Below are 27,531 nucleotides of genomic sequence, written 5' to 3' on the forward strand. Positions count from 1 at the left end.
CTGCTGGGGAGAGCGAACAGGGTGGGAAAAGGGCAGAGCTCTGGGAGGAAAGCCACAGCTGGTGGGCAAAGAGCTCATCACTCGGCCTTGGAGGTGTCTGCAGACCCAGGAGCTCTGATTTGGTGGGGATGGCAGGGTGGGGGGGTTGGGGGGGTGGGGATGTGAACAGGCTCTTGGTCTTGACCACAGCACCACTAAGATCTGTCCGCGGTTGATCTGAGGCTGTGGGGGAGAGGGTCACAAGAAGCCAGGTCCAACTCGGGGTACAATAGCGATAAATAGAATTTATTTATTACAACTGTTACCGACACACACACGCGGCCACAGGGGCTTCTGAGACAGGTGTTGGGGCCGGAAGGCTGCCCCTTGGTGTGGTGCCTAAAAAGTGTGGACAGACACACACGAGGATGTGGACTCACAGCAGCTGTGCCTGCCTGCCCGCTCTGTGCGGGGTTGGGGTGGTGCAAAGGTGAGCCAGCTGAGACCCCTCGGCCTGGAATGCCAGGAGCCGGAGATGCCGGGGGTCGAGCCGGGGGCTGGTGGGAGAGCCAGGTAGGTCCCCCGACGCCCACAAGGGGGTCACTCATCCGTCATGTAGAGGCGGTGGGCAGGGCCTTGGCAGGTCTAGGAGGTGCCGTGGCCACAGCCAGCCCCCTGTCCCTCAGCCGACCTGGGGCCCCAGGAACCCCAAGAAGCAGGAGAGGGTGACAGGAGACCCCTGGGATCCTCCACTCTGGCGCAGGTGCGCAGAATCCCACTCTTCAGCGACCTCTGAAATGACCTCGTCCATTTAGAGCAGAGGCACTCAGAGAGGGAGTGTGAAGGGCCTAGAATCGCAGAGAGGATCCCAAATCACAGGCTAGGACTCAGGACCCCAGCCCAGGGCTCCTCCTACCCACCGCCTCCATGGCAGGCTCTGTGTGCACTGAGATGCCTCAGTTCTCCTTTCCAGCTCACTCCCTCGAATCCAGAAGGGCACCCAGGGGTGACGGATGAGCCAGGCCTGGAGTCCTATTCCAACTGACCTCTCCCTGCCCCAGCCAGCCTCCCAGCCCAGGGGGTGGGGATGGTGCCAGCAGCTTCCCCGCTCCCAGGGCTGGCCAGCTCTGCCCTGCAGAGACAGCCCGGATGTGGGCCAGGAGGAGGGCTGGGCAGGCGAGGGGCGGCCCCCAGGCTGGTGCTGGCCTCGGGGGGGCAGAGGTTCCGTCTGCCCAGATCTGCTGGAGCATCCTCGCCTCGTGCTTCTGCACCCTCGTCTGCAGGGTAAAGGGAGACGGACGTGCCATGAAATGGGAAGCCGGATGTGGAGGGGTCCCGCCCTTGGGACAGCAGGCTCTGGGTCTTTCTACCCAACGGGGAACCCCCAAGACCCCTCCCTCCCAACGATTCCCAAATCCCTTTCAGGCTCTCATCAAATTCTCCCAGCAACTCATGGGCAGAGGTGAGGCAGAATTTATTGGCCCCACTGTATAGATAAGGAAACTGAGGCCCAGGGTCACCGAGCAAACTTAAGTGGCAGAGGCGATGGAGAAAGAGAAGCCGGCCCAGCCCTGCCTTCCTCTGCCCTTTCCCCCCTCCCGACCAAACAGGAGCTGAGGGCTGGGACTGACCTGCTCGGGGTCACCTTCAGAGTGACAGCGTGGCTAACAGCCCTGTGGTCAGAACAGCGGCAATACAGGCACCAGGACAGGGGACGGTGGGAGACACGGGCGAGCAGAAGTCAGCAGTTGTGCCCAGGCTGGACAAGCCCAACCCCTCCAGGCTTGAGCGGGGGGGCACGTCTTGGTCCAGTGCCATCCCTGGGGACCCCTGGCCACTTGAGGCCTCTCCCCAACAGCTGATCCCCCTCCCAGGGGCAGGGGTGCCCCCCACAGGGCCAGTGTCCAGGCCATCCGTCCCAGCCCCACCCAGGCCCCTGGCAGCTGCGTGTACCAGCTGGGGCGGGTGCTGTTCAGATGCTTCCAGCTGGATCTTGATCTCGGGACACGCAGGGTCCCCCAACTTGCTGGTGTCGGGGTGGGGTGACCGAGAGGGGCCTGGGGAGGGAGGCAGGAGGGAGCCACCTCACTGGCCGCGGGGAGGCACCAGGGAGATGGGGGCATGGATGGGCGGTCGGCACCAGCGTCCCCCAACCCCAGCAAGCCTCTTCCTTGGGGACTCCCACCCTTAACTCCCATCTTTACCCCCTTTAAAGCCCCATCAACCTCCAAGGCCCTTCTAGAAGCCACCAGTCCTCCAAGCCACCAACTACCATAATAGGTAGGATAAGGACCAGCCCATGGAGCCCACGGAGCCCACGTCAGCGGCAGGCCCATCACACACCTGCCACCTGGGGCCTGAAAACGGGTCTTGGCCCTCCGTGCCCAGCCCTGGCCCCCGCCCAGCACAGGGGTGGCCATGCCTGTTGGGGGGCTGGCCCTGCTGGTACCTGGGGAGCTGCCTCCACTCGTGGTACTGATGCTGTCTTCCAGCCACGTGCTGTAGATGAAGGAGTCCCGCTTGTGGGGTGTCCCCGAGGAGGAAACACTCTCCTGGGAATGGGGGAAGAAAGAAGGAGGGAGGTTAAGTCCTTGCCCACAGCACTGGCTGGCTCCCCCTCCCCTCCTCACCTCCTCCTCTGCTATAATCCACAACCCCCCGCCCGACCCAGGCCCCTCTGCAAAGAGGGTGAGGGCCCAGCCACGTCTGCCCCAGGGGACCCCAGGAGGGCAGAGCAGGAACAGAAGCGGACACACACACACACACACACACTTCCACTCATCCGTGCATTCAAATACCGAGGCTCTCGTAAGCCAAGCCCCCGAGAGAACTCAAGTAGGGTCCTGGCCCTCCAAGAGCTCCAAGTTAAGAGGAGAGACAGCCTGGGAAGAGACTAGCACAGTTCTAGATCCCAGGCTCCATGGGGTGGGGGCTCAGTGGTCTGCACGCTCAGCATCTGACACGGAGCCTGGCAGGGAACTGAAGGGTTGTCGAACGAAGCGTGATGGAGCGTGCCAAGGACAGAGCCCAGGGTCTGTGAGAGTGTGCTGCTGCTGCTGCTGCTAAGTCGCTTCAGTCGTGTCTGACTCTGGGCAACCCCGCAGACGGCAGCCCACCAGGCTCCCCCGTCCCTGGGATTCTCCAGGCAAGAACACTGGAGTGGGTTGCCATTTCCTTCTCCAATGCATGAAAGTGAAAAGTGAAAGTGAAGTCGCTTAGTCATGTCCGACTTAGCGACCCTATGGACTGCAGCCTACCAGGCTCCTCCGTCCATGGGATTTGCCAGGCAAAAGTACTGGAGTGGGGTGCCATTGTCTTCTCCAGTGAGACTGTACAAGAGGCTCCTAACCTACCCTGGGACTGCAAAGTCAGGCTTTCCGGAGGAGATGCTGTGAGGCTGAGCTGAGAGGGAAGAATAGAGCCAGTCAGACAAAGTGGGTAAGGAGGGAGCAGGCAGTGTTCCAGACAGTGGGGATGGCAAGTGCAAAGGCCCAGGGATAGAGCAGTAAGCCTGACTAGTTCAGGGGACTGGCTGGAGAAGGAGGGCAGACTGGCCGAAGGGGTAAGAGACGGGGCTGGGGAGGGAGGGGCTAGACCTTCAGTGGCCTCACAGGTTGGGCTGCGTGGGGAACTGGGGAGCCATGGGAGGCTTCAGAGTAAAGGAAGGTCAGTCTGCACTACTCCTTTGGGCTGGGTCTCCTGATCACAACTCAGCCACAGCCGGGCTCACGCTTCACCCTGGAGCATCATCTCCAGGGATAAGAGAACACCCCTTTCACGCTGCTGTGGGGCACCTCTCCTTCCTGGGCCTCTCACCAGGCCTGTGTCATCCGCATCCACGCCCTCTGCTTCCTCCACGACGCTGGCGAAGCTGCTGGCGCTGGACGAGGAGCGGGAGAAGTCCTTCAGCACTTCCGCTCTCTGGGCCACTGTCTCCGCTCTGCCATGGAACACATCCCGTCAGCCAGCATCCCCGCTGGGCACCTCCTGAGCCGACACCCTCGGTCCCTGCCCTCCCCACCCAGGAAGGCCCAGCCTGCAGCCAGCCAAGCTCCTCTGTGGCACCTTATAGCTCCTGGGGCCCCTGAGCCTCCCCGATGCCACCGTCCTTCCTAACACAGAGATCCTGTTGGGCCCCAGTCCTGCTCCTCCCCACTGCCCCCGATGAAGCCCAACTCTCTTGGCTGTATGTTCAATCGGAACTATTTATTTATACACCATCGGTTAATGGTTACACCATCGGCACCATCGGCGAGTACAGAATGACTCTGTGACCCCAGCTACTTCATTGCTATCATTGTCAGACCCATGTCACAAGTGAGCAGGCACCCAGGCACAGAGAGGGTGGGCACCCAGCCCGAGGTCACCCAGCCCGAGGTCACCCAGCCCGAGGTGGGAGAGCAGGTGGGACCCAGGCCTTCCACCTCCACAGTCTCCTCCCTTAACTCTCTCCCACTTTCATTCCACGTCCAAGGGGTTTTCCCCCCACGATCACCACTGTACCACACTGATTATTCCAATGTCACCAGTGCAGCCGGAGGAGCTCCCATAACACTGCACAGGAGTTCCTGCCTTCTAGCTTCTGCTCTGAGAGAAACATCTACCCACTTGTTCCTTCCTCCCCCCTTTCTGGAGGAAAATGCACTGCGGGCCAATCTGTGTCTGCTGCCTGGAGTCCCACGCCTTCCCTCAAGTCCTAAAAAGTAAATTCACTTTTCAAACACCAGTTGGGGGGAGACACCTCCTCTAAGAGGCCCTCCCTGATTCCTCCTCGCGGGGGCGGGGGTGGGGGCCCCACTCCTGGGCCTATCCTCACACGGTGACCACGGTCAGCTCGTGAAAGCATCACTCCTCTCAACAAAATCCTCCAAAGCCTCCTTGCTACACTTAGGATAAAAACCAAAGTTCTCAGGCTTCCCTGGGAGCTCCGTGGGAAAAGATCCGCCTGCCAATGCAGAGAAGATACAGGTTTGATCCCTGATCCGGGAAGATCCCACGTGCTGTCGCCAAACTAAGCCCGAGCACCACGAGCCGCAACCACCGAGCCCGAGCGCCCTAAACACTGAGCCCGCGTGTCCCGAACACCGAGCACACGCACCCTGGACACTGAGCCCGCGCACCCCGGACACCCAGCCCGAGGGCCCCGGACGCCCAGCCTGCGCAACCCGGACACCGAGCCCGCACACCCTGGACACCGAGCCTGCGTGCCGGAAGTACTGAAGCCCTGACGGCCCAGGCTCCACGACGAGAAGCCTGCGCCCCACAGCTGGAGAGCAGCCCCGCTCTCCACAACTACAGAAAAGCCCGTGCGGCAGTGAAGACCCAGCACAGCCAAAAATAAATAAACTATTTTAAAAATTCAAAGTTCTCACATAGCCCTCAAAGCCATGACCCAGCCCCTGCCCAACTCTTCAGCTTCTTCCCATCCACTGTCAACAACCGAGCGGGCCCAGCCTCACTTACTCAGCTCCAACACCACCACCCTTCTGCCAAGCCTTCAAACATGCCTCAGGGCCTTTGCACTTGCTGTGCTTCTTACCTGGAACCCTCCTCCCTCTGCCCTGCCACCATCAGTCCATCCTAACAGGGCCAACTCCCCTCTCAGCTCTCAATTCCAACCTCACCCCTCAGGAGACGTCTTCCCTGAGCCCCGAGCTAACCTCCTTCCCCCACCCAGCCATTCCTCATTGCAACCTCTGCTTTATTTTCCTTCTGTCATCGCTACCTGGAAGTAGCTTACTAGATTCTGTTACTCTGCACTGTCAGCTCCGCGAGGCAGGGGCCTGTATGTCCAGCTGACCGCGGTCTTGCAGAGCGTGGCATGCACAAAGCACTCAGTGGGTGTGTGTCAGAGGAGTGCCCAGGCCCCTCTGCTGCCCTGGGGTGGCCGTGTCCACGTTCCCGGGCAGCCCCGGGCCCAGACAGCGGGGGAGAAAGAATGGGCCCGCCACACCCAAGCCCCCCGGCTCAGCATGCTCCGAGCCCCAACCTGTTTTTGGTCGTGGGCATCTCTGGGGAGCTCTGAGTGGATGAGTTCTCCGACTTGGGCTCCTGGGAGACGTGCCCGCTGTCTGGGGTCTTCTGGCCGGCCGGGGGGCTCTCCCTACAGGGCACATGGGGGCAGAGCGGGGATTCAGCACCAGGCCTGGCCTCAAGGGTAGAAGGAGCCCCAGGTGGGGAGAGGAGGTCCCGGGCGCTCCTGCCTCATACCCATACCCCGCATCCTCAGGGGCCAGCCCCAGAGCGGTCCCCGTGGCCCCTGGGCTGACCGGGGGGGAGCAGGCACTGCGGGAGCGCCTACACAGAACATCCTTGGGAATTCCCTGGCGGTCCAGGGGTTAGGCCTTGGCACTTTCAGTGCCACGGACTCAGGTTCAATCCCTGATCTCAGAACTAAGATCCCACATGCCGCACAGAGAGGCCAAAAAAAAAAAAAAAAAGAAAGAGACAGGACATCCCCCACGGATGGGGGTATAAGTGTCCCCCGTTATGGATAAGTAGACCGGAGTTCAGAGATGGGAAGAGACCTGCCCAGGACGCTCAGCCAGGACGTGGCAAAGCCAAGATGTGAACCCTGGATTCATGGGATTCTGGGCTCTCCTGCCTGTGAAGGGAGGGCCAGCTCACTCCTGAGACCTCAGCCTTCTCCCCTGAGCCTGCGCCCGGCTTCGCATGCACGGCAAGCATCCCCACAGCCAGCCCCATGCCGCTGGTTGTGTCCTTATCCCTGTTTTTCGTTTTTGTTTTTTCAGATTAGGACAATGAGGCTCAGAGGTTCAGTGACTTTCCTGAGATCACACAGCCGCAGTGTGGTGAAGACCGGATTCACAACCCTCTACTTCCCTGAGGGCTCCCTGCTTCTCATGCGGTGGGTGCTGTCCACACCCCGCCCACACTGATGTACTTACAGAGCTCCGCAGACCCCAGCTCTGCCCCTCACTAGCTTCGAGACCCGGGCCAGGCCCTCCCCTGACCATGGCTCCAGGGACCAGCAGAGCTGGGACTGGGTGGCGGCAGCTCGCTGAGATGACAAGCTGGTGCACAGCAGATCCTCGAGGGTGCAGGAGTCACCGGTGGGGACAGGAGGGGAGAAGCTGGGAGCTCCGTCGTCTGCTTCCCTTCGCCGCTGAATGGGGGTCAGCGCAGGGGTGCGGGGTGGGGAGAAAGACCCAGAGGAGACGCAGGACACCGTCCCGCCCCGCTGCTCCACCCACCTCTTCTCCTGCACCTCCTGGATGTTCTCGATGCCGATAGCACTGCTGCGGCGAGAGCCAAACGGACCTGACTTCTTCCTCGTGGGGCTCTTGCCAGGGACAATCAGTGACTGTGGGGAGAGGCCCCAATTCAGTGCTCACCTGCTCCCGGAGCTCCAGGGACCGCCCCCCACCCCCACCCCACAGGCCACCCTGGGGCCCTGCTGCCCAGGCCCCGAAGCAGAGGACTGTCCATTGCCCAGGCGAGCCAACCTAGTTTACAGATAAAGGAAAACAGGCCCAGAGATGGCACAGGGGCCCCCTGAGGTCACACAGCAGCTCTGGACCCAGGATCTTAGGGCAGGGCAGCAGAGGCCTGAGCTGGGGGTTGGAGAGCCGCTCTGGGCTGGGGTGGGGAGGGAGGCCAGGTCCTCAGAGCAGCAGCCTCCCGGGCATTACGGGACCTACAATGGAGGGCAGCGGGGAGAAAGCAGGCGCAGCCACCCAGGCACTGCCCCACTCCAGCCCTGCGGGGGAGGCTCTAGCTCAGCAGGTGAAAGGCGCCCGCTCAAGCTTACACACACACTACTGCGGGCCATCCCAGGCCCCCAGCCCCACCGGCTTCTCTGGGGCAGGCAGGCAGGATGGGGGTCCCCAGGGAGGGATGGAGGGGCAGGAGCCCCCAGGCCAGTTCATAGTCGGGACCGGGAAGGGAGCAGAGGAGGGCAAGGCGCTCCATGCAGGCCCGGCGATATTGGGGGACGTGCAGCTGGGTGTGGGGTCTTCAGGTGCCAGATCCCGGCGGGGTCTGGGCCTGAGTCGCGGGGGCCAGGGCAGGGCCAGAGCCCCTGGTGTGGGTGGGGGCCCTGGCTCTGGCAGAGGCACCAGGCCCCAAAGCCGGTTGCTGAGTGTCCCGCCTGGCCCTCGGGCCTGTCCCGGGGGTTGGGGGGTCAGGGGTGGGGGCAACGTCCCCAATATGGCCTCCGTCCTGAGAGCGAGCAGAGAACAGCGCGTGCAGACAGCCTCCAGAGCCGGCGGCCCCGCGGACGACAACCTCTTCCACGGTTCCTATGCCTATGGCACTGCCTCGGCGTCCGAATCTACTGGCACTTTTCCCGGGAATAAGCAATGACTGGCAAGCGGCAGAGGGCAGGGGCAGAGAGAGACAGAGAGTCAGAGAGACAGGGACGGCAGGACAGGGAGATAGCGAAGTGAGACAGGGAGGGGAGGGACAGACAGACAGACGAGGACAGAGAAGAAGAATTGGCCAGGAGGTTCAGAGAGACAAGGCCGGGGAAGGAAGCAGAGAAGAGGTGAAGGAGACACAGAGAAGAGAGGTGAGAGATGGACAGACAGTCACATGAGAAGGGGCGCAGGGCGAAACACAAACAGACAGAGATGGACAAGAAGAGACGGAGAGGGGAGGCACAAAGGGAGAGCAGGGGGGAGACGGTGCGAAGCGGAGGAGAGGGCGAAAGGAAGGGGCAAGAGGAGAGGATGCACAGTGCAGGCAAGTTGGGGGCGGCGGGAGGGGAGAGGAGAAAAAGGGAAGGAAAAGGAGGCCATGTGAAGAGAGGGGAGAGTTGTGCAAAGACAAAAACAGAAATGGGTCTGGTTACTGCCGTGGCGGGCGCCACTGGCCTGGCCCTGCTCCCGGGGCCCCCTCTGCAGCCACCCGTGGGAGGCTGGGCCCGCTGCGGGGAGGAAGAGAGTGGCCGGGGCATCGGGCTTGGAGGAGGGCGGGCTGCGGCTCCCGTGGCGGTGGGCTTGGTGACAGCTGGGAAACAAAAGACTCGCCTTGCTCCCCTGGCCAGGCCAGACCCCAGGGCCGGGGTGGGGGCGGGGGGAGGGGGTTCCCTCCTGCCACAGGACACAGCCTCACAGCACTGAGCACAGGGCTTGCTCGGCATGCAGCTGACAGTCAATAAATGATGGATGGGAGGATGGATGGATGGATGGATGGATGGAAGGATGGGTGATAGAAGGAAAGACGGATGGGGAAGGGACAGCAAAGCAGCAGGTGCAGAGCTCGGGGTTGACCGCTGGGCAGTGGAAAGCGGACAGGCCCATCGCTGAAGGCCTTTTTCATTCTGTGCCCAGCACACCCTCTGTGTGTTAGTGGCAGAGTCCCACAGAGCCTGGCAGACAGGAAGTAATCACTCAGGAGAGGTTCACACAGAAGCCCAGTTCCTGACACACAGTAGGCAGCCACAACCACAAAGGCTCTGTGAGCACACAGCGGGCGCTCACACAGCTCGCTTCCCCGATACGTAATGGGCATTCACTGATATCCAGGGCTTATCACAGCAGGCCGCTTCCCGATACACAGTAGGTTCTCATACAGCAGCTCAGGGGCTGGGCACACGGCAGACACTTGCAGAGGTAGGTCCACACAGGAGCCCAGGGTCTGACACACAACAGGGGCTCGCAGACACGCAGGGCCGGGCCCCCAGGAGATGCTCACACGGTGCAAGTCCACACAGCAGCCGGGCCCCCATACACAGCGCGCACGGCAGCCCAGGTCTGGACACTCAGTGGTGCCCAGCAGCATCTCAGAGCCAGACACACAGCAGATGCTCACACAGAGACCCAGGTCCAACACACAGTGCGCACCCACAGCCTGACACACAGTAGGTGTTCCCGGAAACTCAAAGCTTGGCCAGAGGTGTCCCACAGCAGCCCCACTCCCAGCGTACGACAAGACAGGAGGTGTTCCCTAAGGAGCGTGATGGAGGGCTGACACGCTGCAGAAAGCCCGGGCTGAATAAGGGGCCTGGAGGAGGGCGGGGGGGCGCCAAGGGGCTGGAGAGGGGGCTGCAGGGTCTCAGGGTCACAGCCCAGGCGCCTGACCCCCTGCACAGCAGAGGCGAGACCTAGCCTAGAGTCTGGGATGGGCCCTGGGACAGGAGGGTTGGGGGCAGGGCGGGCGGGGGAGGGCACTCACTATTCCAGCTGTCTTGGCCAGGTCGGGATTGTTGGGCGTGAAGCTCCCGCTGTGGCTGGTGGACACGGTGTGGGGCTTCTTGTTGCTCAGCCCCATGGCGTCCATGGACTGGCTGCGACTCCGGATGACCCGCTGCAAAGGTGGGGCAGGGGTTTCGTAAGGCCCCCCTCCCTTGGGGAAACCTGGGAGCCACCCACCGATGCCACCCTAGGTGACCCCTGTAAGTCCCTTCCTGCAAGTCCACACAGGAGTCAGCTCCACCCGTGCAGAGGGCTATGTATGTCCCGGCTCTGCCACTAGCTTGCTGGGTGACCTCAGGCAAACCACTCCACTGCTGAGCCTTGGAGCCTCACGACCTGTCGTGCGGTTGTTGTAAGGACCACAGGAGACAGAGTTGTGACCCGAAGCGTGTGCAGAGAATGCCCCAGAAACGCCAGTTTCCCCCTTTTAAGGGTCTCTTAGAGCCTGCTTCCTGCTTGCTTTTCTTTCCTCCCTCCCTCCCCTCCTTGCCTTTTTCAGACAACCTGCCCAGAAAATTCAAGTCAGGCCAGGGTTCTCTACCTTTCCTCTCACTCAATCCGCCCCAGGAGGCAGGCACTGCTACCAGGCCCATTCTCCATGTGATGAAACCAAAGCAGAGGTGAGTCTGGGACCCAGATGCCAAAGCCAAAGCCTAGGCTGTGGGCTCTGCTGTCTGAGAAAGGCTGTGACTTAATCCAGTGCCCACCAGATGCGGGTCCCCTGGAGCCCTCCCTCAGAGAAGACAGCCCAGGCCCACGTCCACCCCACCCACTCGCTGTCTGCTCCTCGCAAAGGTAGCGTTCTCCTCAAGCCTCTTTCTCAAAGGCGGTCAGTTCGCCTCGGCCCAGGGCAGAACTTGGGCGGCTTGGGCTAATCCTCTTATGCAAGCCCACGTCTCCAGCTCTGTAGCCTGCCCTGGGGTAAAGGTGAGGCCCCGCCAGCCCGGCTGGGCGCCTGGAGGACGAGCAGTCCTCCTCCTGTGGGTGGAGGCAAAGGGGTCACTGCCTGGGGACCTGCAGCCTGGGTGCGGGGCGGGGTCCAGGCCATGCGGTGGGGTGGGGTGGGGTGGGGAAGGGAACTTGCTCTCTCCTCTGCCTCTCACTCTGGACGGTAGTCGCTGAGGTAAATGGGCACAGCTTTGCATTTTGTTTCTTAACTTACATTACACTGATCAAATTGCTTTACAAATAATTCTCAACAGCTGTATGAGGTAAGAAGCCTAAACAACAGATTAAAACAAAACAAAACAAAACAAAACTGAGGCTCAGACAATGCTCAAGCAGATAAGTGGAAGGGCTGGAACCTGAACCAGGGTGTCTATACTTTTACCACTAAGCTGAATATTCATTGGAAGGACGGATGTTGAAGCTGAAACTCCAATACTTTGACCACCTGATGCGAAGAACTGACTCACTGGAAAACACCCTGATGCTGGGAAAGATTGAAGGCAGGAGGAGAAGGGGACGACAGAGGATGAGATGGTTGGATGGCATCACCAACTCGATGGACATGAGTTTGAGTAAACTCTGGGAGTTGGTGATGGACAGGGAGGCCTGGCGTGCTGCAGTCCATGGGGTCGCAAAGAGCTGGACACGAACTGGAACCAGAGACAGCCAAAGCGGGTCACACGGGGCTAACGCCATGCAGATCAGCTCCTTGTTCACGTTCCTTCCCGGACCTCTGGTTTCCTTCCCTGGGTCAGGACACGGGGGTCCTCTCTTCTCTGCCCTGACCTGGTAGTCACCACCACTGGCACCAGAGCGCTCCAACCTTCTACCCTCCAGGCAGACTCCGCTCCCAAGCTTGGGCCCCGCCTCCAACCTTCAGCTCCTCCTCCAGCCCAGAGCGCACCTTACAGCTCCCGGGCAGAGAGCGCGCGCACGGCCACGAGTCTGCAGGCCCACGCTAAAACCTGGGTCCACCCTGAGGCTCACCGTCCTCCGGACTCTACCCAAGGTGTGCGCCCACCTGGCCCGAGCTCGCGCCTATTAGCTCCACCCCGAGCCACACCCCCAAGCGACTCCACCTCCCGGGCGAGTTCGCCTCTAGCCACACCCCTACCTGGTCCTGCCCCGCATCGCTGCACCTCATCCCCACAGCGTCCCCGCCCTATCCCCGCCTTGTCCCTCCGCGCGCAGGTGGCCCCCCGCCCTTCACCTTGAAGGACTCGAAGAAGCCGCCGCCCCCGCCGCCGTTCTCCATCTTGTCCTCGTCGCCGCCCAGGCCCATCATGGACTGGCTGTGGATGTGCAGCTCCTCATAGAGCGTCTCCAGGAGGGCGGCCCGTGTCCGCTCCTGTGGGCCCGGCCGTCAGGAGAGACCCAGGGATCAGCCCTTCTTCCCGCACTCGGAATCCCGGCCGCCGTCTCTGAGTTGGAAGCGGGCCTGGGCCCCGGACGCCTCTGCCGGTTTCCCTCGGGCCCCTGCGCAGCTCCAGCAGCCCCCGGGGGTCTCACCAAGGCTCCTCTGAGGTCTTGCTTCCCCACGCCCCACTTCCACTGCGCCAACTGTGCCGTCAGCCTACCTCCGAGCCCCTCCTGGGCATCCCGTGGGAACACCTGCGTCCTCTCCCTGGATTCTGGCCCTGCTCACCTGTCGATCCGTCCTTCCCCCAGGCAGCCCTCCCTAAGGCCAAGGTCGGAACATGGCTTTTCCCTTCCCAGGAGGCTCGGCTGAAATTCTAGGGGGTGGTGGCTCCCAGCTCCAAGAGCCCATGCTCACCTCCAGTTTGGCAAACTTCTCTGCCTTGTAGCAAGCATATTCGGCATTGATCAGCTTTGTCAGCAAAAATTCCTGGAACTCGGGCCCCTGGAAGCCCCCAGCGTGGAGAAGAGAAAGCGGGGGAGGCCAGGGGAACACAAGAAACCAGGGGCTGAGACCCAGTGAGTCAGGGGCTGGGGCTCTGCGGGGTTCTGTCCTCCTGACTCCCGCAAGGGCACCTCCCTGGGCTCAGTGCCCCAGCCCAGGCGCCTGTGAGAGCCCTCCATGCCCTTCAAGGCTGCCCACCCCTCAGGAGAGCTGGGCTGGGGGTCTCCCACTGCCTCGGTCTGGGGGATCTGTTGGGAGACTGGAGCCAAGGCTCCTTCTGAGAGGTGAGAGACGTGTGCCCCTCCCAAACATTGTAGAAGACTGAAATTGTCAAAAAGACAGCAGAGTGGAAGGAAGGCCACAGAGTCCGCTATGCGGAATGTAAAGCAATGATACAGTCTACTCTGTGACTTTGTGAAACAGTCACAGTTCTTATCAAGATGGGCAGAAAAGCTGGGCCCCAGCCAATCGGTTAGGGGAGCCTGGCTGTCCTGGCACCCTGGGGGCTCCACGACCTGGTATAGCGCACTGTGCACCCCAAGGCCCCCACCCATTTAGTCCTGCTCTGCCCACGGCGGGGCTGGGGGCTGCCCCTCACCTTCCGAAACACAGCGGGGTCCGGGAGGGGTGGCCCGAAGAAGGGGACGTCATCTCTTGCGGTGACAGACACCTGGAAGGGAGGGCGGGTGTCGTGCGGGGTCCCCACACCAGCCAGAGACCCCTGATTCACCTCCCTAGCCCGATGCTTGGCACAGGGCTGCCCCTTGGCGGGGGACATTCGGTGACTACAGATGGGGTGGGTGGACCTCATGTTTTCAGCGGCTCCATCCTTGGTCCTGAATTTGAGTGGTGAGGAGGGGTGGAGGGTCTCCAGGCTCATGAGGGCCAAGAGCAGGAGGAGACTAAAGGGCGGAGGATCGTAAGCAGCCTCTTTTAGAGGAGGGACTCAGGCAGCAGAGAGGACGGGATGGGAATCCTGCACCATCATCTGGGCAACAGCGGGGCTCAGAGCCCTCTGGACAGCACCCCTATTTAAACCTGGGAAAACCGAGGCTCAGAGAGGCCTTGCAGCAAGTGAGGACGGGGCTAGGAGGGTGCCCTCAGGAGGCTCTGAGACCACCCACCTTGTAGAGGGGGCCGTCGGGGCCCCCACCCTCGGCCTGCACCACCACGTAGGCGTGCAGGAAGTTGGACGCAATCATGTCCGGCACAAACGGCGTGTTCTCGTCCTGGAAGACCACAGCCACGATGTCGTTGCCGATGTGTCGTTTCCGCTGCAGCTGAACACAGGGCCACAGCCTTTCAGCGCCTGGCAGGGGGCGCGGGGAGGGTGCCCACAGGCTGGAGGGGGGCTGGGGGTAGGCAGAGGGGCACATCTAGGGAGTTGCTTCTCCCCAGAAAAATGTGGTGAGAAACTGGTCTTAAAGTTGTTTTTGTTTTCTTAGAATTCTATGGCAGAGGAGAACACCGAGGCTGAGAGAGCAGGGGCCTGTAAGGTGACCTAGGGGACTTGGATCCAGGCCCCCGGTCCCCAGGCCCTACCTCTGTCCTCCTCCTGTCTCAACACCCCACACATGGCCCCTCCTGAACAAGTTAAGTTCCGCTTGGTATATATGAGTTGCTAAATTGAACAGGGAATCTTATTCAAAGAAAATGAAAAGACATTAAGGGTAAGGAAGAAACGTTTCCATTTTTCTCCCATGACGCCCTCATCTGCCTGGGGTGGAGGCGTGGGGGTCACAGGGAGAAGGCAGGCAGCCCCCAGGAAGCTTAGGACAGGGTGACAGACCTCCGAGTTCAGCTCGGGGAGCGTGCCTTGAGCTAGCTCATCACCAGGCCTCTGCAGAAGGTGGGAGCCATTCTCCCCAGGAACACTCTGCCTCCCTCTCCCACCTCCTCTGCAGCCTAAAAGTCACTTGATCTTGAACGCTTTGCCTGACTCCCACCTCTGCCAAGTTTAAGTGCCCCTACGTGACCTGACAAAACCCTTCACTCCCGGTAAAATTCCTCACACTTACTGAGCTCCTGCTCCATCGCTACCACGTCCTGTTCTAGCCACCCTGTGTGCATCCTCTCACTTGGGCTCACCTGTGAGGTAGGCGCCATTATTATCCCCATTTCACAGATGTGGAAACTGAGGCTTCCACGGCATCACAGCCACTTTTCACCCTGCCCCAACCAGAGGAGGCCACAAGTCAGGGGACTGGATCGTCTCCCTCTCTCTATCCCAGGGCCCACTGAGTCTGGTGTGGTGGACGCTGAAGGGGCAGGTAGATGGGGGGACAGGTGGGAGGCTACCTGCTGGGCGTCCCCTTCTGTGTAGGGCAGCTTGGTGGACACGTGAAACATGATCTCCTTGTTGCGGAAGTTGCAGTACACAGACTCGGTCCCCGTCTGCCCATGGGTCACATCCAGGCCTCCTCGGAACCTGCCCCAGGACACCCCCAGGCCACAGCTCAGTCTTCAGCCCCAGCCAGGCCTCGGTGGGGCCAGGGTGGGGGCTCCGTCCCTGCCCAAAGGCCTGGGTCGGATTCTTGTCTGCCTATCCCAACCCGGGGCTCACCCCTTAAAGTCCTGCAGTTTGACCTTCTGGCCCAGAAACTCGAGGAACTCCACGAAGGCGGGGCTCTCCTCATTGGTGCTGAAGAGTTCTTCCTCAGAGGTCTGGCGGGGGGGCAGGCACACAGAGGGTAGAGGTCATCGAGCTGGGGTGCCATCCTCCACTCACACCCAGGAAGGCTGGAAGGGGGACCTCTGGCAGCCCTGGGGTTCCTGAGCTTGAGTCCCCAGGTAAGGGCTCTCCGTGGCTAAGGTCTGAGGCCCCAGGTACATGGGCAGATGGGAGGAGGAGACCAGCACACCTGCCCGAGCTTCTGATAAATGACTCCGAACTTGAAGTTATTGCTGATAACATGCTCGTCGAAGGTGACAATGAGGCGGGAGGCCTGCAGGGAAAGGGTGATGGGTGAAGCACACTGCTTTTATTTTTCTCTTTTTTTACTTTGTATTTTATATGGGCGTATAGCCGATTAACAATGCTGTGATGGTTTCAGGTACACAGCAAAGCACCTCAGCCGTACGTACCCATGTATCCTTGCTCCCCCAAACTCCCCTCCCATCCAGGCTGCCACATAACACTGAGCAGAGTTCCCTATGCCATACAGTAGGTCCTTGTCAGTTATCCAGGTTAGATATAGCAGTATGTACATGTCCTTCCCAGACTCCCTAACTATCCCTTCCCTCCATCTTTCCCCAATGGGAACCATAAGTTCACTCTCTTAAAGTCTGACACACCGCGTTTTCAAGCTGCTGTTTATGGCTCTATGTGCCAAGCACTGTGCCAGGCACTCCACACACATTATCTCATCTTCTCCTTGGAAAAGATCCGTGAGGGACTCCCACTGCCCTCATTTCACAGATGAAGATGCCGAGGTTCTGAGAGCTGAAGGAACTGACTTGCTAAGGTCAACAACTGCCAAATGGCAGAGCTGGGGCTTGAACTCAGGTCTGTTGGATTCCAAAGCCTAAGCTCATCACTCCTGAGTTTTGCCCACGAGCTCCCACCCCAACTCTGCTCTATCACCGGCCTGATGTCCGGCTCTTCTGTGAAGTCATCTCATCATTCTAGAACAGACCAAGTCCTGCCACTGAGCTGTGGAGTCTTGAGCAAGTTCCCCTCCTCCTCTTGTCCTCTTCTGTACCTTGGAGGTGGGACCTGATCACTGAGACCCCCTCCTTCAGGGGACCTTTCCTGGACCACTCACTTCTCAGGGACCTCACCTTGCTGGGGAATTCAGTCAGAGCCACAGGCTATACCTGTCTTTCAGGGTCCAGCTCTTTTGAGAAGCCCACTGGCTTACTGTGGAGAAGGCAATGGCACCCCACTCCAGTCCTCTAGCCTGGAAAATCCCATGGATGGAGGAGCCTGGTAGGCTGCAGTCCATGGGGTCGCTAAGAGTCAGACACGACTGAGCAACTTCACTTTCACTTTTCACTTTTTGCATTGGAGAAGGACATGGCAACCCCCTCCAGTGTTCTTGCCTGGAGAATCCCAGGGATGGGGGACCCTGGTAGGCTGCCGTCTATGGGGTTGCACAGAGTCAGACACGACTGACGCGCCTTAGCAGCAGCAGCAGCAGCAGCAGCAGCAGGCTTACTGAAGATTGAAGCCCCTCTCCTTCATCCCACACTATCATAGTGACTTCAGCACCCAGCAACAGAGCTGCAAGCGCAACTGCCATCTGCTGGGTGGTTCCTAAGGAGGCGCCTGTGGTACTCTCTCCCCAGGTCCCCTCCGGAGTCAGAAAGCAAAGCCAGTGGAGCCTTGGCTCGGGAGCACAGATGACCCTTAGATGGGTCCCCAAATGGCACTTGAGAGTTTCCAGAGGTAAGAAAGACTTGCCTCCAAGGCAGACAGCACTGTATTCAAATGTGGACTTCCTTATCTGCTGGGCATCCCTAGGTAAGGCACCAAACCTTTCTGGGCCTCTAGTTCCTCTTCTACAAACTGCAGACTTTGCAGGATTATTGTGAGGAGTAAATGAGGGAACTTGGGAAAAGTACCCTGCATGGTGAGGGTGCCTAATGCGTGCTCGATCCCTTAGTTACCCACCCTCCCCAGGTCCAGCCATACCTTGGGGTAGAGCACAGGATAGAATCGATCCACATTCACGTCCTCACACACCAACTGCAGGAGGAGATAAGGGAAGGCCTGAGGGTGGGCCCTCTGGGCCTCCCGTGCCAAAGTCGGGTGGCAGGGACAGCGGGACACCAGAGAGGCGTGCAGTCAAGGCTGAAGGAGGCCTGGGGGCTCACTGTCACTCAGAATAAGGTAGGCAGAACTGGGGGCCCTGTCTCCAAAAGGTGCCCTAAAGAGTGCCCCAAACACACAGGTGTGCGGGCATCAGGGGAATGCGGAAGGGGCAGGACCCCAGAGACAGGCCGCAGCACCCAGGCCAGGATCTGGGGCTAAAGCCGAGGGTCTGCAGGGGCCAGGCTGCAGCCCAGCTCTGGGCCCACAGGGGCTGCCTGCAGGGCTCCGCCCGACGGGGCAGACGCCTCACCTTTGCCATCTGGACCACGTTGGGGAACTCGGTGAGGCAGGAGATGGGAATGACGTCGTGGTATGTCCGGCACTTGGTCCTGGGAGAAGAAAACCCATGCTGAGAGGCAAGAAAGGGGGAAAGGGAGACGGGAGCCCCGCCCCAGCCAGTAAGACCAGGAGGGGCAGACCTCGGGGACGTCCAGAAGGGAGGAGGGGCCAGGCCTGGCTTAGGCGCTAACTTGCTGTGCAGCCTCAGGAAAATCGCCTGCCCTCTCTGGGCCTCCATTAGAAGAGCGGGTAAACTGAGACGGGCTCGCAGACCCCAAGTCCGTGGCCCTCCCTGCTGCCACAGGCCCCCTCCCGCGCCCTCACCTGAGCAGCAGCCGCAGGTGTTCCTGGTCCCCGATGACGTCGTACTTGAGTGAGAAGACAAGGTGGCCCAGGGCGGTGTCCAGCGAGTAGTAGTTAAAGTGCTCCTGTGGGGAGCGGGGCCAAGGGAGCGAGCCAGGCTGAGCCTGAGGCTTCCAGAAACCCGCCCAGAAGGTCAGTTCACCCCTGGGCGGCGTCGCTCCCCAAGCAGCAGGTCTCCGGGCTGACAGCACACTCTGCCTCAGACAGCGCGTGTGTGTCAGTCGCTCAGTCGTGCCTGACTCTTTGCAAACCCCAAGGACTGGAGCCCGCCAGGCTCCTCTGTCCCTGGGATTCTCCAGGCAAGAATACTGGAGCGGGTTGCCATTCCCTTCTGCAGGGGATCTTCCCAACCCAGGGATCCAACCTGGGTCTCCTGCATTGCAGGCAGATACTTTACTGTCTGAACCACCAGGGAAGCTCTCAAAGAGACGTGCATTTAAATCCCAGCTTTGCCGCTGGCCAGCTGGGCAACCTGAGAAGGCCACCTTACCTCCCTGTGCCTCCGTTTCCTAGTCTATAAAGTGGGAGTGAGGCCAACTACCTTGTGGGAAGGCGGCAGTGACTGAGAGAGGCCGTGCCTGAAGCAGAGAAGGGGTTCCTGAATGTCTGTAGTAACCTCAGCTCTCCGAGTCCTCAGCAAGGTCAGGACCACATCTGTATATACATGGCATCTCCCAGCCCCTACCCTTCTCCAAGCTGGGCACACAGTATCTGTGTGTGCGTGTGTGTGTGTGCACACGCATGCATTCAGTCATGTCCGACTCTTTTGCGACCCCCTGGACTGTAGGCCACCAATCTCCTCTGTCCATGGGATTTTCCAGGCAAGAATACTAGAGTGGGTTGCCATTTCTAACCCCATGGGATCTTCCCGACCCAGGGATCGAAACTTTTGTCTCCTGCACTGGCAGGCGGGTTCTGCACCATCTGGGAAGCCCACACAGTCAACCCGTAGCTCTGTGGCCCCCGCAGCCAGGACCCATGAGAATCAGAAAATCAGGAAATGAAACATCATGAACACACTGGGCGGCTGACCTGGCTGGTTCCTATCCTCCCGCCGCTGTAACTGGGAAGCCGCGGGGTTGGGAAGAAATACTCCCCAGGGCCCAGGGGAAACTGTGGCAGGGCTGGGACCCCTGGAGAGCAGGACAGGGCTGGCACCTCCAGGTGGGGAGGCCCCAAAGCCAAGGACGAGAGTGCCAGATTTTACCCCACGTGACCCTGGGCTCTCCTGCCAGCTCGGCTCCCCAGCCACTCCCACGCCAGGAGTCATCAAGGAAGGAAGTCCTATTTAGCAAGAACACTGGAGTGGGTTGCCATTTCCTCCTCCAATGCATGAAAGTGAAAAGGGAAAGGGAAGTCGCTCAATTGTGCCCGACTCTTCGTGACCCCATGGACTGCAGCCCACCAGGCTCCTCCACCCGTGGGATTTAAATAGAAACAGCTGCACTCAAAGGACAGGAGAAAAAAATGTAGGGGCCAGGGGACGGGCCTACACATCCACAGCTCAGGGGCATCTGCGGGGACCTGGGGCAGAGGCCTCCCAGCCCTGCTTGGGCACAGGGTAATGGAAACCCCCAGTGCTTGGCACCATCTGCAGAAAAGGAGAGGCAAGCACTTGGCAAGGAGGGCTGCACCAAGGCCAAAGTCACCCTAACCTCTGCCAGGCCAGGGCCCACCGCTTCCCCAGTCAACCTGCCTGGAGAGGTGAACGGCCCTCCCCCTCTCCACTGGCCCCCGGCCCCTCCTCTCTGTGCTGCTACCTGGACCCTGGTCATTATACCTCCCCCAGGAACCCCCAACCTGTACCCCTTCCAATCCTCTGGTGCTCAGGCTCCGCCTTCGTTCCGTCACTCACTGCTGTCACTCATCACTCCATCAGCAAACTCCTCTGAGCGCCAACTGTATGCTCAGTCCACACAGTCCCCCAGGTCCCACCAACTAAGAGCCTCCAGACAGTGGGCTCCTGGGATGCAGGCCCCCCTCCACTCACGGGTGCAACCCCCTGCCCGGCTCTGGGTCTGTCCCCAGGCAATAGCTCCTGAAGCCGAGCCCGCTGGTTTGGTTCCCGTCACCCTTTAGCACCCACACCCACCAGCATCAGGCCAACGCCCTGGACCCAGACTCAGTACACGCAGCTCCTCAACCCCTCAAAGAGTTGTGCGTCCTTCCCGCATGTGCACAAACACACACCACACACAAACGCACACACATACACGCATGGGAGCGAATGCCAGGAACGTGACCATGCGGTGCGTGCACGTCTGACTCTGCGATGCTATAGACTGTAGCCTGCCAGCCTCCTCTGTCCACAGGATTCTCCAGGCGAGAACACCGGAGTGGGGTGCCAAGGCCTCTAATCTTCCCAAACCAGGGATTGAACCCGCGTCTCTTATGTCTCCTGCATAGGCAGGCAGGTTCTTCACTACAGCGCCACCTGGGAAGCCAGACTCTTCCCACAGCAGGTTTCCATGGAAGGTCAGCCAGAGCTAGGTCCAGCTCCGAGCTCAGTGACCTGAACCGATCCACTTTACCTCTGAGCCTCTTGTTTCCTCTTCTGGAAAAATCAGGACAGTCCTGCTGTCACAGAGTTAATTATGAAGGGGTAATAACAGCTAACAATTTACTGAGCATCTACTAGGGGCCAAGCGTGGTTCTCAATGCTTCACATGTACTTCTAGCATCCTCATTTTTATAGATGAGAAAACAGGCTCAGGAAGGTTAGACAACCTGCCCAAGGTCATGCCACGAAGCAACAGAGGAGTCAAGAAGCGCCCCCAGGTCACGAGACCCCAGAGCCGGCGCAACATCCCGCCACCTCACTTGTAACTGATGGCACCTGGAATGGGGTCCCAGCGTGTGACCTCCTACCCAGCTCCCGCTGCCTCGTCCAGCAGTTTCTGCCTAGGAGCTGGGTGATGCCAGCACACACTGTACGGGGCAGGGTCCCGGATCTGGGGAGGGTGGTGGCGTAGGGGCTGCCCCCGTCCGGGTCACCCCACAGCACTACCATCGCCCCACCTCAAGCTGCCTGAGTGCACAGCCTGGGTCTGCTGTATCGCTGGCACCCAGAACCGGACTAGGCGCCCAGCTGGTGCTCATCACTCACTCACCCTGACTGATCACTCGCTTGGTGCCAGAGGCCTTTCTATGCGCCTCACAAATAGCATCACGTTGAAGGCATGAGGTGGGAATCACCACCCTCTCCGTTTGTACAGGTGAAGAAACCAAGGCACAGAGAGGGGAAAGCCACTTGCCAGGGGTCCCACGTAGTTAGAGGCAGACTCTGCTAACCACTACGCCATCACACTGCCTTGCTGCCATCTGTGTTTGCTGACTGAACGAGTGAATCCACAACGCATGCTCCCTGGACTCCCGGGATGGCTGGCCAGCCCAGCCTCCACCCCCAGGGCTGGGCGGTGACCCCCTCCCTACCCAGCCCAGCACCCCCAGACCAGCGGGCCAGCCCACCTTGCCAAGAAAGTGCTTCCGGTAGAGGCGGGCGGTGTGGTTGCACTCCAGCTTCACCTTGGTCGTGGGCGACTGCAGCGGCTCCGTCTCTGGGATGCTGGTGATTTCGTGATTGGTGCCTTCAATCCAGTAGCCCCCAAACTGGGGCAGCAGGATCAGGGGGAAGGGCCCTTCTCGGCCCAGGACCTGAAGGAGCACTCAGCTGAGGGTCACTCACCCTGCACCTCAGTGGGGGCCCTTGGGACACCCCCCTCAACTCGGACCCGGAGCCACTTCTGCCATGGCTGAGGATACCAGGGGATAGCCCAGAGCCTCTGAGGGTCCCAGGGCTCACATCCAGGGCCTCCTCCTACCTATATGGTTGGCCAGAAAGTTTGTTCAGGTTTTTACAGACGATAGGATAGAAAAAACCCAAAGGAACTTTTTGGCCAAACCAATACTAGCTCGAACCCTTCTCCTCCTCCTGCAGGCCTAGACCCAGACACACACAGCCTCGGAGGATGGGGGTGTGGGGGCAGGTAGAGCTGGGGGTGGGGCATGACGCTGGCCGAGAGGCTGGCGTGTGGGCTCAGATGCCTAAGGGTTCGAGTGGGCTCGGAAGTCTTGGGCCTGTAAACGGAGGCTCCGGCACCCACAGCAAGGCCTGCAGTCAGGCTTGTGACAGGGAGGAGGACCCAGGTGTCCAGACTCCCTGCCTGCGCGCCTCCCAGGCTCAGGGCGGAGACTGGCCCCGTGGGGTCTCTGGCTGCTTACCTCGTGGACGCTCGGGTACGGAATGTAGTCCTCCTCCGTCTGCAAAACAGGGCAGGGCAGAGGTCATCCCTTTCCTCCAGCCTCCCCAGGACGCCCTTGGTTCCGCCAGCATCACACACCCCCACCCCCAGGCTGGAGGAGTGGGTGGGGCTGTATCCTCACCTCCCCATCCCATGGTGGGGGGCTGGGGGGTGACCCCACGAGGTAGGGGCTGGGGCAGGCTGAGCTCACTGAATGCTGGCCGCCTCTTCCAGGCCTCCCTCTCCCTGGGGAAAAGGAGGCGCATAGCCTCCCCGGGAGACACACCTCTGGACCGGTGGCCCTTGGTGCATGGGAATGGCTTGAGGGGCTGGTTACACGGACTGCTGTGCCCCACCCCCAGAGCTTCCCAGGCTGTGGGTTCGGGTGGAGCCCAAGAAGTTACATGCCAACCTGCCCTCCAGGTGACGCTGACGCGGCTGGTCTGAGGACCACACTTTGAGTAGCCTGGGTCTGGACGAAGCATGAGCCTTGTAGCCATGAAAGCCCTCATCCCTGCAGCCCCGGGCCCACTCCTACAGGACCAACCAGTCTTCTTGGAGGGCAGGGGTCCCCAGTCACCCACCACAGAGCTCGATACCTATCAGGAGGGGCCCTGCAGCTCCCATGCCAAGAAAATTCTGAGTCTAAAGAAACTCCATATGTGTCTTTCAGTCCTGAGTTTCCTGGCAGTCTCCTCTGGAGGCTGGGGGGCCACCAGGCCACCCCCTCCCCATCTCTTGCCCCCGTCCCCCTCAGCCTTCCCAGGCAGGGGCTACAAGGCTTGGGAGGAGCACATGCCTCCTGGGTCTTGGGCCTCCTGGGTCCTGGGCGTAGCTGGCTTCAAGGGAAACCTCTCACAGCAGGCTGTGAGGGATGGGGCTTCAATTCTGGGAAGGGGGAAGCCTGGAGAGGCATGGAGAGTTTACAGCGGAGTAGAGCAGGTGAGGAGGAGCAGAATCAGGGCCCCAGGCCTATAGCAAGCGAGGGGTTCTCCGCATCTCGGCCTCCCAGAGTGCAGGGACTAGGTGTGCCCGGCTTCCCCCTTGGCCTTAGCACCTGGCCGGCAGTGAGACCGCTCCAGGAAAGGATGCTGGGTCCTCCTGGGCTGGCTGCTCCACTGGGCCATCACTTCTCCCAGCCCTAGAAAGGGGGCCTGCCTCCCCCGTCCCCATCCCCTTCCATCCCCAAGCCCTTGGGAGTGCACTGCTTGGGGAAGCCGACCGCCCCCAGAAGGGTGGAGTGGGACCAGCGTCCAGACCTACTTTGAGGGGTGGTGGGAAGGAGCATCGCTGTTCATCCATCCTGCTTCCCTGCAAAGAGAAGGCAGCGCAGCCCATCACAGCCCTGCCGTGCCCAGCGCAGGGCCACTCCCCACTGCGGGCAGCACCCCCTCCAGGTAGATGGTGATGTTTGGAGGCGGGGTGGGGGTGGGGGCTCCCAGGGCAGGGTGCTGGGTACCCAGGCCTCCGGCGTCTCGGAAGGGTGGGCCCTCCTAGAAGGCCCTGGGGCTGAGGGAGGCGGGCAGCAGCTGGGGGCGCTGGCCGCTGCTGGGAGTGGGGGCAGGGCTGATGCAGGAGCTGGGAAGGGAGGGAGGCATCTACACAGATGCGCCGCTGAGAGGGAGAAAAAGAGGAAGGAGGGGGAGACGGAGGGAGAGAAGGAGGGGGAGAGGTGGGAACGGAAAGACAGAAAACTCAGAGAGGCAGAGAAACAGAAAGATGGCGGGGGACAGGGTCTGAAGGGTGAACCAAAGCTCAGCAAGCTCCTGAGCTTTGTTCAAGCGCCTGCCCAAACCTCCCAACACCTACCCGAGCCAAACAGCAGGCAAGGGTCCTGGAAGACCAGAGTGGAGGAGCGGAGGGGTCAGGCAGAGTGGGTGGGGCTGCCCTCCCCACTGCAGCCCCGCCTCTGGTTGCCCTGTGCCCTCTTCTCACTCCACATGGGGGTCCTACAGAGCCTATGATGCTCTTGGGAGATGGGGGATGGTCTGTGTACGCAGGGGTGGGTTGAGGTACTGAGCCTGGCCGCCTCCACAGGAATGGGAGCTGGGGAGACCCAAGCGGACCCTAGGCCCTGGGGGTCAGCCAGGGAGCCGGGCGTTATTAGTGCCTGTTCTCTCTTCTGACCCTGACGGGGAGCTCTGGACGCGGCACCATCACCGTCTCCTCCCGGCACGGTCTGCAAGAGCTCCCGGGCCAGTCCTCAGAGAGGTGTCGGGCTGAAGAAAACAGCAAGGGCCGTCCCCCCAGCCACAGCCCAGCTCCCTCGGTGGCTCCCCAGAACAGGCTTCAGAGCCCGCCTCACCTGCATCTTTTCAATCATCTCAAACAGATCTGTGTTCTGTAACAGAGATGGGGAGAGCAGGTCAGTGCTGGAGTGGCCCCGCAGACACCGCAAGTCCCCAAGGTGTCTTCACCCACCCCAGCCCTCCTGGTCCTCCAGCTCTGACCAATCCCTGTGGACCTGTCCGAGCAGCAAGAGGGACCAAAAGGGACACCGTTTAGGCTGGGGTTCTGTGCCACAGACTGGCAGAGTCTGACCAGCTGCCCAGAGTTGTCCACCCAGAGTCCAGGACCCTTCCCAGGCAGCCCACCCCAACTGATAATCTGCCCCAAAGGAGGGCCTCAGATGAGAGGGCCATGACCTTCAGGGAGAGACACACCTCCTCCCTGTCACCGCAAGAGTGGAAGTGCCACAATCAGCCCACGAGCCTCTCAGAGGAGCCCCAGGTTGCAGCTCCAGAGATGAACACAGCTGGGATCCTGAGGAGGGTCGGTGGTGCCACCCACCTCTGGAAGGAGGACCCCACCCTCCCCACCAAGCAGTGTGGACTTGGGGGCTGTCGGGGGGCCGAGAGAGGACGCTGAGATGTCCCACTGGCCTGACACCTGCGTGTGCGTGCACACACACCCTCCCCTACCTGCGTGTGAGTGCACATACACCCTCCCCTACCTGTGTGTGCGTGCACACACACCGCCTCCTCCCCCTCACATGGCCACCGGGCTCTCCCGAGGCCAGCCTGGGCACACACAGGGTTAATCCAGCCATCTGCCAGCTGTGCTTGGCAGCTTCGGCCTCTCCAGCGCCAACTCCCTACGAGCCTTCCTGGAAGGCGGCATCCTTGCTGGCTGGCGAGGCTGGGGGCTGGGCCTGGGAAGCCCCTGGAGTCTCTAGGAGGGCGCCCCTCCCCCAGCACCTTCAAGGCCTCGATTCAGTCGGCTCCCGCTGTCCAGTGGGGGCACCTCTGGAGCTCACACACATGTGCCATGGGGTTGTGCACCAGGAAGCACATACGCCCTCTCTCTCTCTCTCTCTGGATCAAACACACACAGGCCTGCACACCAATATTTAAACACGGTCTCACTGTATCAAAGAAAGCAAACACACAGAAACCCACACGCACAAACCCACCAGGTCTGTGTACACCACTTCTCAGACTCAGAGCTACACACGAACATACACAAACACATATCAGTGTCCTACGTTACACAACAGCATGCTCCCTCACACACACACGGGTCCATGTCCCCCAGAGCCACACACACAGAGGCAAGCCCACCCCTGTGTTTCACTCTGCTTCCTTTTAATCGCTCAGTCCTGTCCAACTCTTTGCAGACCCCATGGACTATAGCCCTCCAGGCTCCTCTGTCCATGGGATTTCTCAGGCAAGAACACTGAAGCGGGTTGGGTGGCCATTTCCTTCTCCAGGGGATCTTCCCAACCCAGGGATCGAACTCGAGGGTCTCCTGCAGTGGCAGCTGGGCTCTCTACCACTGAGCCCCCTGGGAAGCCCCACCCATATGAAAATCTGCGCAAGTAATTGCACATAAAGCTACACAATTGCACCAGTAATTGCACACAAAGCTACACAGACACCACACGACCGCTCTCAAGACTGTGTGTTGAGCGCTTGCAATACCATGCGCTTGCAGACACACGCAGGTGTGTTCATGGAAGCGGAGCCACAGAGCCCCCCACCCCCATGCTCACCCTCCCCATTAGAGTCACACACCCCGTGTAACAGACATGCCAGACTTGATCCCACAGCATTCAGAGGAAAAGAAAAAAAGCAGGCAATAACTAGGGGAGTGCTTAATTTCCAAGGATGAGGGGCTTGGGTCTGAACTGCCCCCTGCAACCACACACAGACAGAGCTCTGTGAAAGATCACAAAACACAGACACCCCACGTGCACCCCACTGTGAGGCCTGCCCACAGAAATGCCCACCCTGGAAAATGCAAGATAGGTGTCCCTAGGAGATGGGTGACCTGCACACCTCGAGGCCACACCTGACATTGGGAGCTTGGAAGAGACAATTCCACAGGCAGTGACAGCAGAGACCACAGACACACAGTCCAGGCAGGCAAACACGCCTGTCAACCAACACCTTGTACAACACGCAGCGTCTGTTGTACCTTGTACAACAACAGCGGTTGTATGCCCAAATGAGCCACACAGCCTCGACCCAGCACAGGCCCAGCGCCAGCCATCCCGGGGTGCCAGTGTCCTCCAGGACACCCCACCTGGGGTGACCTCACGTGGCCAGGGGCAGGCGCCAGGAGTCTCAGCCACCTAACACAGACACATGGCACACTGTCTCCCAGAGCACACACAGCAACAAGTGACACGGCAGATACAGCCTCACTCATGCACACAGGGAAGGCTGGGGGCCAAGCGGCCCAGGGCTCCAAGTAGAGTTACATGGTGACATTCAGACCCCTCATTAAGGGGAGAGGGGATGGACGAAGTGGTCTCAAGGCTAGCGCGTGCGCACCCGCGCACACACACACACACACACACACACACACACGGAGTGCCCCTCTAGCCCAGAGCCTCAGCACCACCACGGGCACTCTGTTGCTTAGGCAACTGCAGAAAGAGCCCAGGGC

At 60.4% G+C, this 27,531-nt stretch overlaps 1 protein-coding gene across 14 annotated transcripts in view; it reads right to left on the bottom strand.

Annotated features, from left to right (window-relative positions):
- Positions 1-261: 261 nt before the first annotated feature.
- The window catches only part of LOC120855011 (RAP1 GTPase activating protein), a 70,968-nt gene continuing 43,698 nt past the window's right edge, over positions 262-27,531 (bottom strand). For 5 of the 14 annotated variants that reach the window (XM_040229519.1, XM_040229517.1, XM_040229520.1 and 2 more), the window contains 23 exons: positions 24,947-24,982; positions 23,905-23,952; positions 23,054-23,113; positions 22,622-22,660; positions 21,869-22,054; positions 18,362-18,465; positions 18,009-18,087; positions 17,579-17,632; positions 15,807-15,890; positions 15,509-15,609; positions 15,244-15,373; positions 14,070-14,225; positions 13,544-13,615; positions 12,859-12,945; positions 12,295-12,432; positions 10,117-10,248; positions 8,227-8,304; positions 7,194-7,303; positions 5,969-6,082; positions 3,796-3,919; positions 2,429-2,531; positions 1,611-2,036; positions 262-1,256 (listed from right to left, as the gene is read on the bottom strand). In XM_040229519.1, coding sequence (XP_040085453.1) covers positions 1,627-2,036; positions 2,429-2,531; positions 3,796-3,919; positions 5,969-6,082; positions 7,194-7,303; positions 8,227-8,304; positions 10,117-10,248; positions 12,295-12,432; positions 12,859-12,945; positions 13,544-13,615; positions 14,070-14,225; positions 15,244-15,373; positions 15,509-15,609; positions 15,807-15,890; positions 17,579-17,632; positions 18,009-18,087; positions 18,362-18,465; positions 21,869-22,054; positions 22,622-22,660; positions 23,054-23,113; positions 23,905-23,952; positions 24,947-24,964 — 2,427 coding nt within the window. In that variant the 5' untranslated portion in view covers positions 24,965-24,982 and the 3' untranslated portion in view covers positions 262-1,256; positions 1,611-1,626. Of the gene's footprint in view, positions 1,257-1,610; positions 2,068-2,428; positions 2,532-3,795; positions 3,920-5,968; positions 6,083-7,193; positions 7,304-8,226; positions 8,305-10,116; positions 10,249-12,294; positions 12,433-12,858; positions 12,946-13,543; positions 13,616-14,069; positions 14,226-15,243; positions 15,374-15,508; positions 15,610-15,806; positions 15,891-17,578; positions 17,633-18,008; positions 18,088-18,361; positions 18,466-21,868; positions 22,055-22,621; positions 22,661-23,053; positions 23,114-23,904; positions 23,953-24,946; positions 24,983-27,531 lie in introns of all 14 variants that reach the window. The other 9 variants (XM_040229522.1, XM_040229515.1, XM_040229527.1 and 6 more) reach the window with 7 other exon arrangements.

This window comes from Oryx dammah, unplaced genomic scaffold (genome assembly GCF_014754425.2).
Source record: "Oryx dammah isolate SB20612 unplaced genomic scaffold, SCBI_Odam_1.1 HiC_scaffold_27, whole genome shotgun sequence".
Taxonomy (NCBI): domain Eukaryota; kingdom Metazoa; phylum Chordata; class Mammalia; order Artiodactyla; family Bovidae; genus Oryx; species Oryx dammah.